General features: G+C 46.8%; 1 protein-coding gene across 1 annotated transcript; it reads right to left on the minus strand.

Moving 5' to 3' along the window:
• Positions 1-416: 416 nt before the first annotated feature.
• On the minus strand, positions 417-13,769 carry LOC142566618 (neurotrophin 1-like). Its single transcript, XM_075677456.1, has 5 exons — positions 13,723-13,769; positions 11,930-12,025; positions 8,619-8,828; positions 2,731-2,985; positions 417-621 (listed from the first exon to the last, which is right to left on the minus strand). Exons 1-5 carry the CDS (start codon positions 13,767-13,769, stop codon positions 417-419), a joined length of 813 nt encoding a protein of 270 aa, XP_075533571.1.
• Positions 13,770-14,231: the final 462 nt, after the last annotated feature.

Here is a 14,231-nt window from a genome sequence, read left to right on the forward strand (position 1 = left end):
CCGGTAAGAAACCTGATAGACAAAACTCAGCTCGCATGCAGCTTCTGTGCTACTGAGCTGTGTCCGGTGCTAACAGCCGGATTACAACGTGATTCAATAGTTGCTACTGCTTTCAAAAATTGAGCCATCCTGCGACGGATTAAGAAGCTGGCATCGCCTATGCTTCTCGATCTGACAGTGTTGTCGCACCTTAGGTAGCAAGTGCGCCTACCCATCGTAGAAAATCGTGCACACCACCGAAACAAGGGACACATCGGTATATAATGCTGAACGGGAAAAAGGCTGGAGAATGCCCACGTTCTTTGATCGAAAGCCAGGGATCTGTCACGAGCAGGCCTCAGCCAAACTCATTTCAGGTAGGCAACTGGGTCGAAAGTGAGCGCGTCCTCTAAGCGAGAGAGTGCAGGAAGCCGTGGTCACTTCTTGTACGACTGCGGCTGGGCGGCGCCTCCGCTGGCGTCGACGCGGCACGAGCAGCCGGCGGGGAACTTGAAGAGCGTCACCTGCGGGCTCCTCTCGGGGTTCCACGGGTGCAGCGCCAGCAGCCGGTGCAGGCTGTAGCGCTGCTGGCACGTCGACTCGTAGAACGGCGCGATGAAGGAGCACGGCTCGTCCGGTTTTCTGCGCACGGCGGCACCAGTGTTTGGCCCTTGGGCGCTCGGGAAATTTCGAAGCACAAGCAATGCTCTACGCTCGAGTCTCTTCGACTGTCATTTCAATGGCGCTACAGTGTGCAGAGAAAACAGGTGACAGGCCAAGCGGCTCGCCGCGGTGGCCACTGTGGGCAACTTTATCGGTATACAAAATTGTACCTTTGGGCGACATTCGCTTTGTTTGCACATATTTGCAAAGCAGCGCATATTCTACGTAAACGTTTAAATACCGCATGAATGTAAGCTGCCTGACATACCCTCATAAATATGAAAACCCCACACAATGTCAAGTTTAACGTTTACTTTGGTGCAAAAAAGTCACAGCATTGTAACGGTGGGATGGCTGCCAAGGAATAAAAGTTCTCTCAGGTGGGTTGCAGGCCCATTTAAGGTGAAGGGGAATGGAAGGCACATGTTTTCTTAGACAAGTAAAAGCAATCGCAGATGCGGACCCGCTTTATATTTCTTTTAACTGAAACCATTTTGCAAATTACAATCACTCAATTTTTTCTAAGGTCCTTGCGTTGGACGTATGCTGAGAATAAAGCCAATTGAGGGTTTTCGAAAAAAATGGTCATTTATTATAGGAAATCTTAAAAAAACATAGCTTAAGATTAAGACAGAAAAACTACGTTCAAATTTCCAACACGCCATTATGGCGACGCAGAATTACCGGTGAAGACGCAGGTAGCATTGTGTCTGTGTCTCGATCAGGATAAATGCGTTCGGTAAAGTATCACAAATACATTGCCCAACTTACAACCTAAGTATATTTCGCAACTGCCAAGCACCATTCCCCTTGGAACTGCTTCATATACAAGGCCTTAGTCCGATCCGAATACGCCTCCTCTATCTGGGATCCCCAAACAAAACTCAAATCGCGTCCCTCTAATCAAGCGTATCGCAAATGAAAAAAAAAAAAAACGTATCTTCTTCACCTTTCTGCATGACGCCGCCTAGCCCAATTATGCGTGTTTCACAAAATTTATTACTTCCATGAAAACTTGAAGCAATCTTTTCTCCGTGCCTCATTACGCATCATCACGCGCGGGCCATCTTCTCAAAGTTGGCGGGCCGAATTGCCATAGTAAACGTTATTACGAATCCTTTGCCCCAAAGAGCAGCGTCGACTGCAGTCACCTCCGTTGTCTCGTTAGCAGCACCTGCATCCTTCAAGTCGGCCATTGAAGAAGTTTTTCCGTGAAGTGCACGTGCTCTTATAACATTTGACTCTTCTATTGTTGTTCATACCCCCGCTCCTCTCTGTAAGGCCTCACGGCCTCGAAAGTACCGGAATGAATGAATGAATGAATGAATGAATGAATGAATGAATGAATGAATGAATAACGTCTGTATTGTTGAGATATAGTACACCTATGCTATATCCCGACAGTGCAGATGTTATTCATTTATCAAAATATTGATTGGAGGTGCAGCAATGGCCACAATTGACCTGGACACGCCCGGCTGTGGCCGCAGAGGTGGAACGCTGCCTTAAGTATTGCTGTGAGAGTATGGAGCTCTCGGGTGTTAAGGATAAGTCTTAGTGGTGGGCTCACTAATGCCATACCACTTATTCTAAGCGATATGTACAGGATGAAATTTACATGGTTATGTGTGTTGTGCTGTGTAATGTAACTATAAGATTTCAATTACGATTTGATCGCGCTTAGACACGCAGGTTAACTTAAGCGTGATAAGAAAACAGGCAAGATTCTTGACGCCCCTAATCTGTCTTTTGTGCATGCAGGCATGGTGTCTCACATACTAGCCGCGCGACTTAGTCATTCAGTTAACGAAGCTGCCCGGACGAGACCGTGGACACAAGACTCATATATCTGCGACAAATATCATACACATTACCTATGATAACAGAGCATGTCTGTTTACACAAATTGTGTCCTGCATTCTTTTGTCAATTAGTTTGTATGCTCCAGCTGTTAGCTTTCTAAAAACATTTAACATCTGTAAAAACATTTTATTTGGGTTAGTATTGGTGATTCAGAGGAATAACTAAAATAGCTGTGAGTGACTATACTGCGTAGTATAACAGTATCCGCGGAGATCAAATACTCACCTGCAGCTTTCTGTTCGCACTTTCTGCGGGAAGGCGTCCGTGTTGATGACGAGCATCCACTCCCCCGAGACGGCGTCCTTGGCCCAGCCAGGCCGCATCGTTTTCGCGTCGGTCTCGCAGGCGAACGCTCCGCGCGCTGCCGGCCCGGTGCCCAGGTGGTTGGGGAAGAGCTCGGGGTCGCCGACGGTCTGCAGCTCCTCGTACATGATTTTGATCTTTTTCAGGTCGCGCTCCACCATCTTTCCCACGTAGTCGCTGTAAGGTCAAGTTAACAGGAGTCTGCATTCCATGGCGTTCCCATCGACCGCACTGTCTCGCGTGATCATTTCGAAGCGCTAGACGCAGAGCTGGAGTCCACTACAGCAAAACTAAACAACCGTAAGCACCACTAGCATAAAGTCGAAAGAAGCAGCAACGTACGGTGCGTGAGAGGAAAGAGAGCGCACACCCAGCAAAGGCCTGTACGAGAACTCGTAGGAAAGTCCATGGACAGGTCTGGGCATCACAAGGCTACGAGGATGTAGTCAGAGAGCACAGTTGACTACTAAACAAAAAACAAAAAAAAAACGCGTGCTCTTCCTCTCTGCATTCAAGCTGCCCGCAAGATGGCGTCCCACGCGTTCGTATTATTAGGCAGTATAATAGCAAGACCTTGGTGGCGCAACCCACCGCCCCGTTCCAAAGGGAGCGCTCATAACATCCATCCAACCATCCATCCTTCCGTATCTCACGTCTGCGGCGCACCATGGCTGCGCGAGCTACCGGAGATTCGCGTGAAACGCCGAGCATGCAGAAGTGCCTCTTGAAATGCACCGCGCGGTAAGGAAATATTAAAGACAAAAGGAGAGAGGCAAATGGACGATGAACCTCGATCTGCTGGGGGGGGGGGGGGGTGACCTACTTAAAGCCGCAACTTACTTCAATGACACTTTTCTACTATGACAGAATTCATAACTGTCATTTACCTATTATATAATAAATATTTCAGGTTTAGAAGTTCTTACTTAAGCTTAATACGTTATTGACGACCGCACCCATCCCATACATCAACCAAGAACCCTGCAGCCTCTTGCGTCGTGCCCGTGATCCTGTGATAGTTTATTTGTTTTGATTTATTTATTTGTGCCTGACAGACCTCAACGAGAATTCGGTCAGGGGTACATATCAATAGAAATACGGTACAGAAATAATAAACAAAAGTAACGGTGCAACAGACGCGCTACAAGGCAAATACACAAAAGGAATACAAAGTTCATTCAAAAAGGGCGTAAAAATAACATATTAACACGAAGACTAAAAACAAAGACGAAAAATAGAAAAAGTCATAACCAAGAACAAGGGAAACAGTAGCACAAAATAAAACAACACTTAGAGCATCTGAAAGAGTAGTACCCACAAAAAATAGCACATAGAACAATACTAAAACAATAAATGCAGGCAGAGGTTATTTTTGAACTCTCCAGAGAGGTAGAAAATGCAGGCAAGAAAAAATAAAATTGTGGTTTTCACAGTAGGAGTATCCTGCTGTCCCAGTAAATTAGTTGAGAGCTGAAGGAATTGCTCAAGTCTGTTGCACTTTTTTTAAATGGTTATTTGAATACATTGTCAAAGGATTCTTAACACCACGTTTAAGCACAGGGCAGTACTTGAGTGCTCTAAATGAACTGGGAGGTCTGCATACAATTCTGCGTTTCGTGTGATGCTTATACTACATCATTAACAACGGCAAGAAAATGTCCAAGTCTGATAGACACAAGAACGGGTGCTGACTATGAACTGACAATTTAGTTTTGGGACTTCGCCGGTTTGTAGCGTATGCGTGAGTGCTGTGCATGTCGCCACAAAATTCAGTTCTTGCGTTCGATTCAGATTTTATGAAAAAGCGATGGTTTTGTATATAAGGTATAGGAAAAGTATGTGAGAATTGATAAAGAAAACACAGCAGGAATACACTACACCCTGGATCTACAGGGGTACACCTCATATTTCTCGGAAAAGTAGTACGCCGTAACCACTGAGCCATAAAGAGTGCACTCGGACTTGTTACAAGAAAGATGGGGGGGGGGGGGGTTTAACTTAAGGGCATCACAAATTTCACATGTCTCATGATAGCGAAACTTCTACCAAGCTATGCTGATTGGCACGCAACTTGCACAACGAGGAAACTATCGGTCGCAACAGATTAGCGGGTGTTGTGCGCCAGAAAAAACAGCAAGCGAGTTGTCATACAGATATTCACCTGAAAACGTCAGTGGCCCATAACGCGGGCAAAATGAAGTAACGTAAAGATGTCACGTGAATGCCTGTAGCGCGTTTCTCTTCCCCTCAGAAAAAGAATAAAATGAGATCATTTGATAAAAGCTGATGAATGTATGGCAAGTACCTGAAGCTAAAAAGCACAACTGTCGCACAATATACAATGGCTACGATAAATCCTGCTTATACAGTAAAACATGTCTCGGAGGCGCGATTGCCGACCAGATAGTGCGGTATATTTACTCATTCTTGAGTGTAACGGCTGACAGCGCTGATTGCAACGACTTGCACCATGCTTTCGGTGAGAGCAGTATGTTGAAATTATGGCCTCGCAGAAGGGAGCGTCAAGCGGACCGAACCCGCGTATGCGCTTTCCTTTTTTTCCTTCAAGCTTTTTCCCTCTTTTGGAAATTTCGCGCCCATGTTGCCTTGTGTGGAGAAGCATTCAGAAAGGATTTTTCACATTAGAAAAAAACTCTCCATCCCGGCCCTGCGAATGTGGATGTCCAGCCAAGCTTTTGAAAACGACCACTAGAACTGCTGAGGGGGGTATGCAGAGCTTTATGGCTTTATAGTAACGGTAGTGGTGCTATTTTAGAGTGATGGTAGGAATGGGAGTAGGGGTAATTTTAAAGCACGCCGCCGCCCATAGTGGTGCTGCAACAACCCTTAAATCATTTGGAAGGCTAGTGATTTCATACACGACAGGCTAGGGACGGCTGGCGTCGCCACGGCAGCTTGCGCCACCTCTGCCGGGAAATGTAAGCGTGGAGCGCTTCGCATTGCTTTGACGAGCGCCTCATTACCAATAATGTGGTTCGCATGCTAGTTGTGAGCTTGGTCTTTATTGAGAAGTATGCTGTTCTGTATGCTGTATGCATGATTCGAAAGAACGAATACACTGTTCGCTTTACGTTGCTGAGTACCTGTAGTTTCTGCCTTACGGGGGTGCGCCATTGCTTACTGGGGTACGAGCCATTGATGATGATAGTTTTCTGTCGAGTAACGGGAAAGAATTCCGGGATCCTAGCCATATACAGCTTCACTGTAAAATAAATTTGAAAAGGTCACAGGCAGTCGAAATAATTTAATTTCATCTGCTCAGGATGACCTTTCATTGACCGCTTTTTCTTGCGGCTCAGGTGAGAAAAATACTCATGTTGACGGAAAAGCATTCTTTAATTGATGGTTTCAACAAATAGAGACAAAAAATGCGCGAGGACGTTGCTTGGACAGAGGACAGATAGCTCCTTAGGCCGAATATCTTTGCTAGAATTTTTTCTTTTTCTGTGCTACCGCCTGCCGCAGACTGTTGGAAACGTTTTGGAAGGGTGCCGGGGCATTCGCCGGCTGATTTGTGTGCCTGTGCCCAGGCTGAGTGTGCTTCGGTTGTGCATTTCGTGGCAAAACTACTGGCAGTCGTCAGCAATGGTGACACGCACAGGTGCTGGCACAGGGCTGTGTCGCTGCTTCCCACTTCGTGTGTGCTCGCTGGGCGAAGTGAAGAGTAGTATACTACAAATCGCAAAGGCCAGAACTAAAAGTAATTTCCTCCGTCCTAACCGCTTACTTCTCAGCGCAGGTCCACCGGTGGCCGCTGCATGAAATCAATGGCTCCGCTAGACCTAACCTTCGCTGAAGACGATCAACATCGGCTCAAACATCATGTACACGGCTTGAGGGGGCTGAAGTTCATGCATTTAAACTTCAAAAACATGCTTAGGGTCATTTTGAGTGCGAATAACTATATATACAAGCAATGGCGCTGTTGTTATCGCCTTGTCGGCTCGGTGGACAATCGCGCGGGCATCTGTCAAACTTTGGTCGGCCCGCTGATTTTCTTGCTGCCGTCGACATTACGACAACTCGTGCTCGTCAGTGGCGTCGTTGTCGGCCTGGTATGTTAAAATGCTCTCATGGGCACACTGTGATAAATGGGTAACCAATTGTGGTCATCGGCATCTTGTCAGTTTCCTATTGACCCAGTGTTATCACTCCTTATATGAGTACGTGAGGTCAGGCACGCACTGGCACCATCATCTAGAGAAGCCCGACCCTGCAAGAAGACTTCGTCACCAACGTGGTGCTTTTGGAGTGTCCCCCAGTGTAACGCAGAAGTTTTTCGATACATTTACTAGCCGTCACCCGTTTCAGGCTAGGAAACTAGCGCGGCCTAACGGTCCTCAATAAAGTTTTTCCATCCATCCATCCACCCATCAATGAAAGGCGGCTACGTAACCTGGTTCACGGTGTAGGCCGAACGAAGCCCTGGCTGCTTTCCCCTTTAAACGTGGAGCTGCAGTTATACGCTACACACGTTTTCATAAACGCATCGACGTAGCGCTAATGTTGGAGCTGCAAGGCGCTACATGGCACGAGTGCTAGCAAAAGGGACTTGCCTCCGAGATCGAGCCCCGGAGGCCACACTTCCAAAGCGTTTTGTGACTAATCCACTTGGACAGGGCGCACGCGCAGTCGCGCCCTGAAAGGCTAAGTGAGATTTTAAATTTCGCGGGCTGGGGATTCTCCAAAGTTTTCTTTTGTAGGAACATTTTGTTGGTAATGTTACGTCTGAAAGCGGCAATGGGCATTCTTTGGGTGCTTCCCACGAAGCGACTCCTTTAGCAGCATCCGCCTAAACGACGGCGGAGGCCGGCTCCGACTATACACGAGTCAACAAAGGAGCACCCTTTGAAGTGATAGGGAGTGCCGCATTCTGTGGAAGCTGTAATGACCATCGAGGCCAGGCTTCTCACATCGGTGCAAGCTGACCGCCACGGAAAGCCCACTAATTGATGCAGGAGGGCAACGCTGATGACTCCCGTGTGAACAGAGTCGACATCAGTTTCCCAATTGCCACGTGGTTGCGACGAATGCGGGGGCGATCGCCTAACATCGGAGGCGGAGTCCAGCGAAATGGTGCGGGGTCATGCGCCAGATAGTGTGAACAGTTCGATAATTATGATTGACCGAGACATGCTCATCACATTCCCTAGTCTAATCACTTAGGGAACAGGACTGTTTTAGAATTGGACACTTTTGGAGAGTGCTGACCTGTGTGCTTAGACACGTAGTGAGATCAGACATCTAAAGTGCTCCGACACGGATTGTGCTCCCATTACCATAGAGCGATGTCAGTTGCAAATGTGTAACGTAAACCAATTCGTTTCTTCAAACCACCCCGCTTCATTTCGTCGCCTACAGGCAACTCTCGGCGATATGAAGGACGATGGCGTGGGTCCACGTAAGCCAGCTTAGTGTGACGCCCCTGTACAGCGCAGGGCAGCTACCATGTGTTGGGCACCCTGGCAGCGTAGGCAGGCGACCCTCTGAGAGGCGCCCGAGTCTGAACCATGAACCCGAGAACCGTCTGACTACAGTAGCAGCATCCTTAGCTAATGTCATGATTGGCGGACGCCGTTAGCTGAGGGAGCCTAAACTTACCAAGTCGTTTGTAAGTATGGGATCAGAATCATACACTCTGATGCTTTCCAAATACGTAGCTCTGCTGGCAGTGAAATATGAGCAATTTAATTAATAGGTAGCCCTGCCATTGTCGGGCAGAGATTATCTGCCGTGTCATTCAAGGACAAGCTTTATCTGCAAAAATTTCGAAAAGAAGGTAAACTCACGATGGGTAGTCGTTAGTGAGGACACAGAAGTTTTCCCCTTGTACTTTGCAAGGCGGGAAATCGCCATCTGGACCAGGCCTGTCGGGTCGCGGTACCACCACGGGTGGGCCAGTTGGGGGCTCTCCTGCAGGAGGGTAGCCAGAGCTCGGCCTGGCAGGACCCAGGGGCCCAGGAGGTCCTCCCGAAGGGACGGGTCGCCTCTGGGGCGGCCTGGACCGGATACGTCGCTCAGTTGACACAAGTGCTGCTTAACAACGGCGCTGTTAGACAAAGGATTTCACCAGCACCACACATGAAACTTTCTTTGTACTGCACATTGACGTGTCTGCCGATTTAATCTGTTAAAATACAACTGTAATCTGTAAAGTGGTCTATGCCTAACTTCTCACGTCTAAGCGCAGAAATTCACGAACCGCAGCATTTTCGTGTTTTTAGAAAAGGTGCTCAGTACATGGGCTCTTTAAATCACGACCACTAAGATTGTGTCGTAAGATTTCCTGGTTCCGGGACATTAGCCATGGAGGTCACGTATTATAGAACAGAAGAAAGCACGAAAATATCTAAATGTGGCTATCATTTACGTGCTTACGCCAGAAATATTTGCCTGTGACATTACCAGAGAATGAGTTACAGGAGCGGCGCAGCTACGGCTGATACGAACTGCTTTTAACGCGACAGCGTTAAGGAGCTCGTGTCGCAGAAAAGCCAATGTCGTCGACGTCGGCGGCGTTGGCCGTGAGCGACAAATCCCGGAAAGCAATTCATAAATAAAAAGAACTTGCAAGGTGGGTTGGGTGGGAATCAAACCAGGGTCTCCGGAGCGTGAGACGGTGACGCTACCACTCAGCCATGAGTTCGATGGTTCAAAGCGGGACAAAAGCGCCTCTAGTGAATGCGGTGTTGCCTTAGAACCGTGCCGTAGAAAGTTATACTGCGGTGTATGTCGGTAATTATGAGCATGTAAATTACTGAAGTCGCAGTTAAACGAGTAGCGAAGTACGTTTCCGCTACATTTCTTCTGCGCTTGGCGCAGACGCAGAGCCATCTTGCAGCAAACACAGAAGCCCCCTCCTCGCAATGTACGGCGCTGCCCCGACAGGTGGCGCGCCACCTGCCCGCTTCTCCCCTTCGTCTCGTTTGAGCGAATTGGGGTCGTGCGGGGACCGGTGCGAGGATGCCCCAAAGTAGTGCTGTGGAGTTAGAAGTGTTGTATATGAAAACTATGTCTTTGTGTGATTCAAAAACATGCCTAACGAATGAGTTGACGGTGCGAACGGGGTGCGATAACGGTATCGCGTTCCGCTCTTGAAGGCGAAGCTTAAGTGTCCTCCAATTTTTTTTTTCTATGCCTGTCTGTGGGAGTGTTTTTCCCATCTTTTGTGGAGTTACCCTAATGTTGGTTCGGTGGCATGGGGGAACATTGCGCTGCAAAGCAGTGATACCCGCCGTGGTGGCGTACTGGTTTTGTCGTTGCATTTGTAAGCCCGAGCTCGCGGGATCGAATCCCGGCCGCGGTGGCCGCATTTCGATGGGTGCCTAATGCAAAAAGTGCCTATGTACCTTGCATTGGCCACACATTAACTCCCCCCTCCCTCCAGATGGTGAAAATAATCCGGAGTTTCCCATTATGACGTGCCTTATAATCATAGCGATGTTTTGGCACGTAAAATGCCAAATATTTTCTTAAAGTAATAATTTTGGGGCAAGCAAGTGAGGAACCGAGACACTGGAGCCATGGAAGCCGAGTTCATAGTCTGCGCTTCATGTGTACCTCAGTTCTTTACGTCCGGAGTATTTCTTCGCAGTATTGCGCATACGCTTATCGAACACAATATCAGCGGTAATTAACATGTGGGCGGTGAAAGTATGTTTACAAACGAGTGCGCAGTTAAATAAAATAAGTGTCAGGATAACGCTTTCAGGCTTTTTATTGCGATAGCAATTAAACGGCTTCCTTAGCGCGTTTGCGCCGTCGCCGTGGTCACCTCCGTGACTTCACGCGGTATGAACGGCACACGCGTGGCCCTCGAACTGAATGTTGGAATGCCTGTAGAGATGCGAGGGAGTCTACCTGCAGAAACGACGTGGGCGCACCGCCACGCTCTGCTCCATCGCCTATGCCGGAGCAAAGGCAGCGTTCTGGCTTCCGCTGCTTACATGAGCGCGTACACATTCGAGAGTTGTAGCTCAGCGAGCTACTACATTTCGTTGCCTACGCATGCTTCATGTGTTCTTCTGCCGGATGTTCACATTCCTGTAAGGATGCATTTATTTATTTATTTATTTGCCTTTTGTTCAAACAAATGGTTGACGCTCTTCACTGTTTTGCGGCAGTTTAGCTTTTTATCCTTGTATAACAATGGTCACTACTACATAACCATGTTTAAGCTAATTTACCTACTAGTTCTAGGATCATCTATATATGCATGTACATTGTACTCGGACGGCCTGTAACTAGGAGGAGTATTTAGTAGGCGTCCACCTAGTGGACGGTCTATTTCGGCTTTCACTGATTAGCTGGAGCTAACCATGGAAAAGAAGCTGCCTGTGGGCTGCTGTTTCTTTCTCGCTGGTACCTCAGACCAACCAATAAGCACTTTAGCAGCCGACATAAAGGACATGTCCACTCGGTGGACATTCCCAGAATATTCCCCACCTCCTCTCCTTGAGATCTTTTGCGTATGCTTGTGTTTCGATGCTGCCTCAGTAGTACTGTGTAGTTCACACTACACAGTATTGAAAGGCTTTTCTTCTACGTGCCCGTCACCTAAAAAGAAAACATTCGTTCCCCTGGCCATGGCTCTAAATAATGTGTCTTCTACTCACATTACCGAAGGTTTAAAAAAAAGAATAATATAATAAAGGTTAAGCTCTTTGAATATGATGCGCCACGCGCTTTGTGAGAAGGGTGGTGTGAACGATGTCAACGTCAACACAACGACTGTTTGTACCATGATGCGGGGCCTGTTGTATAGCCAGCCATAAGCAGCCGACATAAGATGCGCATCCTAAAGCACGCGTCTCGAAAGCTGCGGTTCTCTGAAACTTATGCTATGAATCATGCATAAGCTATTTAACTTTTCTTTTTTTTTTTCAGATAATTTCGCTCGTCTGCCTGGCCTTTTCTATACAATTCATAGGTTTTTGTAGTGGTTATGTCTGAGAAAAGACAAAAAATGCAAGCACGAAAATGGATTACTGGTGTTGGAAGAGTAGAAGAAGTTTGGAAAATGTTATCGTTATTTCCCAAGACATGACAGAGCAGGTCAGGAAGTGCGAGAGCACTGGCACGAAGACGAGCTCTGACATACGCGGGTCGTTCTGGGGGCAGCTCTTCGTCGCCGTCACCTCCGCCTTCGTTCGGAAGCAACACAACTAGGAACAAATCGTCATCCGGTGGATGATGCCTGGAATTGCGCAAACAACAGAGCACACAGAGTCAACTTACTGTGAAGGCGAAATGGGAACGAAGGGTTGGGTTGGGGGAGGCAAAGGCAGCCTGGAAGGAAACGAGTGGCAGTTACTGGGAGGGCCACACCAATTCTCTCGGGCACATCGGTGTTTCTTCCAGTTCGCATTAACGAGCACACTTAGTTTGCCATAAAAGGATGGCAAAAGAGCAATGTCAAGGTGTACTAGAAAATCACGTTTCTGCACAACAATAAGGCTTACCGGAAGAAACCAGGGAGACAGGCTTAAGTACCTGTGCTACCTGATTGGGACGCTGTCTTGCTCATACAGCGTTTATTCGGAGCTACGTATAGGTTATCGATAAACAAGGATTACATTGCATTCTAAATGACCAAAAGACTGAAGCCTAAGAAGTCGAGAACTTCTCTTGAAAACTGACAAAAAATGCGAAAAGATACTTTGAATTTCTTCAAAACAATTAGGGGTCACAAAAATAAATAGTGATCAGCAGTTGTCCCCACTGTCGTCCCACTCGTCTCGCGCCGCTAAAAAAAAGTATCCGCCTTGGAGCCAACCTTCTAACAAAATGCATGAAGTCAAAGACAAGTCTATAACAAGTCTCTAACGAAGACTAAGCGACTCGGTTTTTTTAGAGCTACATAGTTGGTTGAACTCAGACGCGATTTAGCTTCGGCAATCGACAAGAAACATATTATTGACATGGTAACTTATGACTAAAGAAAATCTTTCGCATTTCTTGCTCACGATGTTCTAATTTTAAAATACAAGGATATAAATGGATTACAAAGTTATCAAGCCGATAGCTGTTTGTGTTCACTCCGGACGGATGTGTGTAGTGTTTTAGGAAACTGATTTCGTTTACGTTTTGTTTCATGAATTGTACTCACCCGCTCTGATGCCTGAAATGACGAATCAAGTGCTAAATAAATAAAGTCCGCTTTCCGAAACGTTGGCTCCAAATTGGGGCCACCCTTGTAGATAAACTCCTAATGATTTGAAATATTTCATGTGTATGTATGGGCGTTGCAGCTGGGGCAGAAAATTCACGAAGGATAACAGCGCCATTTATATTCTCCACTAATTACCAGTCTTTCTGCGTGAATGAGTACTCGAAGGATAGTTGACCAAATTATGCTAACTTAGTGATGGTCTTTAGTGTCTCTTTATAGAACATGAACTGATCGAGAGGATAACTATATTTTGTTTTCTGATTTACAAGAAGCATTGTGTAGCTAGCTCATATTGAAAGAACTGAAAAATATATACATGAAGACCTGCCAGGCGGAATATCATTTCAGAAATACGATTTTAAAGGACGCATTTAGGTTCAGTATACTGTCAATATTTGAAGGGAGGCAAATGGTTTCGACTTGAAATACAAGTAATATTTTATCAAGGCAGAAAGAGATGTTTGGTTGACATGTTTCAAGCGAAAGTACACTTTTGTTTGCCTTACTGTTATGACATTTATTATTCAGCTTTTCAACCTGTTCAAAACGATCGATGTAAGCAGGAACTTTCGTGTCGACGGTTATGCTTCCAGCCCGTTATAGCAAACATAGCATTTGGAGCATTCTTATGCACACCGTTTTAAGGAAGTCGAGAAGAGGAAATACATGTTTCAGCCCAAAGAAGTTTTATACGGGAAATAAAGGACTCAGTTGGTCTCTACCTTGGCTCAAACGCACTGAAAGAGATATCGTCAAACATCACTCTCATCGCCTATGAGACGGCTTCAGCTGATCCACGCTCTGCTCATAGTTCGCGCGTGGAACGGCATTATTTGCACGATTTTTATCTGCTGGCGAGCAGGCACTGCGAAACGAAGACAAGTTGAGGTACTTCCGCGCTGCGCTCACGTCTCTGTATTGCAGCGCTGTTCTCATCTACGTTGCCGGCATGAGCGCCTGTGCGCACGCGCACTAGAGTTCGCAGGGAGCGAGGGCGTCTGTAAAATGTTGGGAAGCACCGCTTTGAGCCGACCACTAAGGCTGAACTAAAAGTGCGTATCATTCTTTGGGGGGTCACGCTGCGGTGTAATTTAGCTAAGTGCACCTTAGAAGTTTATGTTGCAACAACCAAGTCTTAACCGCATACCCTAAGTTAACTGATACTTGGCAAGGAGTTCATTGTCGTCGTTGAAAATATGCTATTGTGTCAAATTTAATGTTTTTATAAATG

Source organism: Dermacentor variabilis, unplaced genomic scaffold, assembly GCF_050947875.1.
Source record: "Dermacentor variabilis isolate Ectoservices unplaced genomic scaffold, ASM5094787v1 scaffold_13, whole genome shotgun sequence".
In the NCBI taxonomy this organism is placed as follows: domain Eukaryota; kingdom Metazoa; phylum Arthropoda; class Arachnida; order Ixodida; family Ixodidae; genus Dermacentor; species Dermacentor variabilis.

Coding starts and splice junctions, on each gene's coding strand:
- LOC142566618 (XM_075677456.1), bottom strand. CDS start 13,769: ATGAGAGTGATGTTTGACGATATCTCTTTCAGTGCGTTTGAGCCAAG. Junction 12,026..13,722: donor TTCAGTGCGTTTGAGCCAAG/GTAGAGACCAAC, acceptor GCGCAATTCCAG/GCATCATCCACCGGATGACG. Junction 622..2,730: donor GTGCGAACAGAAAGCTGCAG/GTGAGTATTTGA, acceptor CGCCGTGCGCAG/AAAACCGGACGAGCCGTGCT.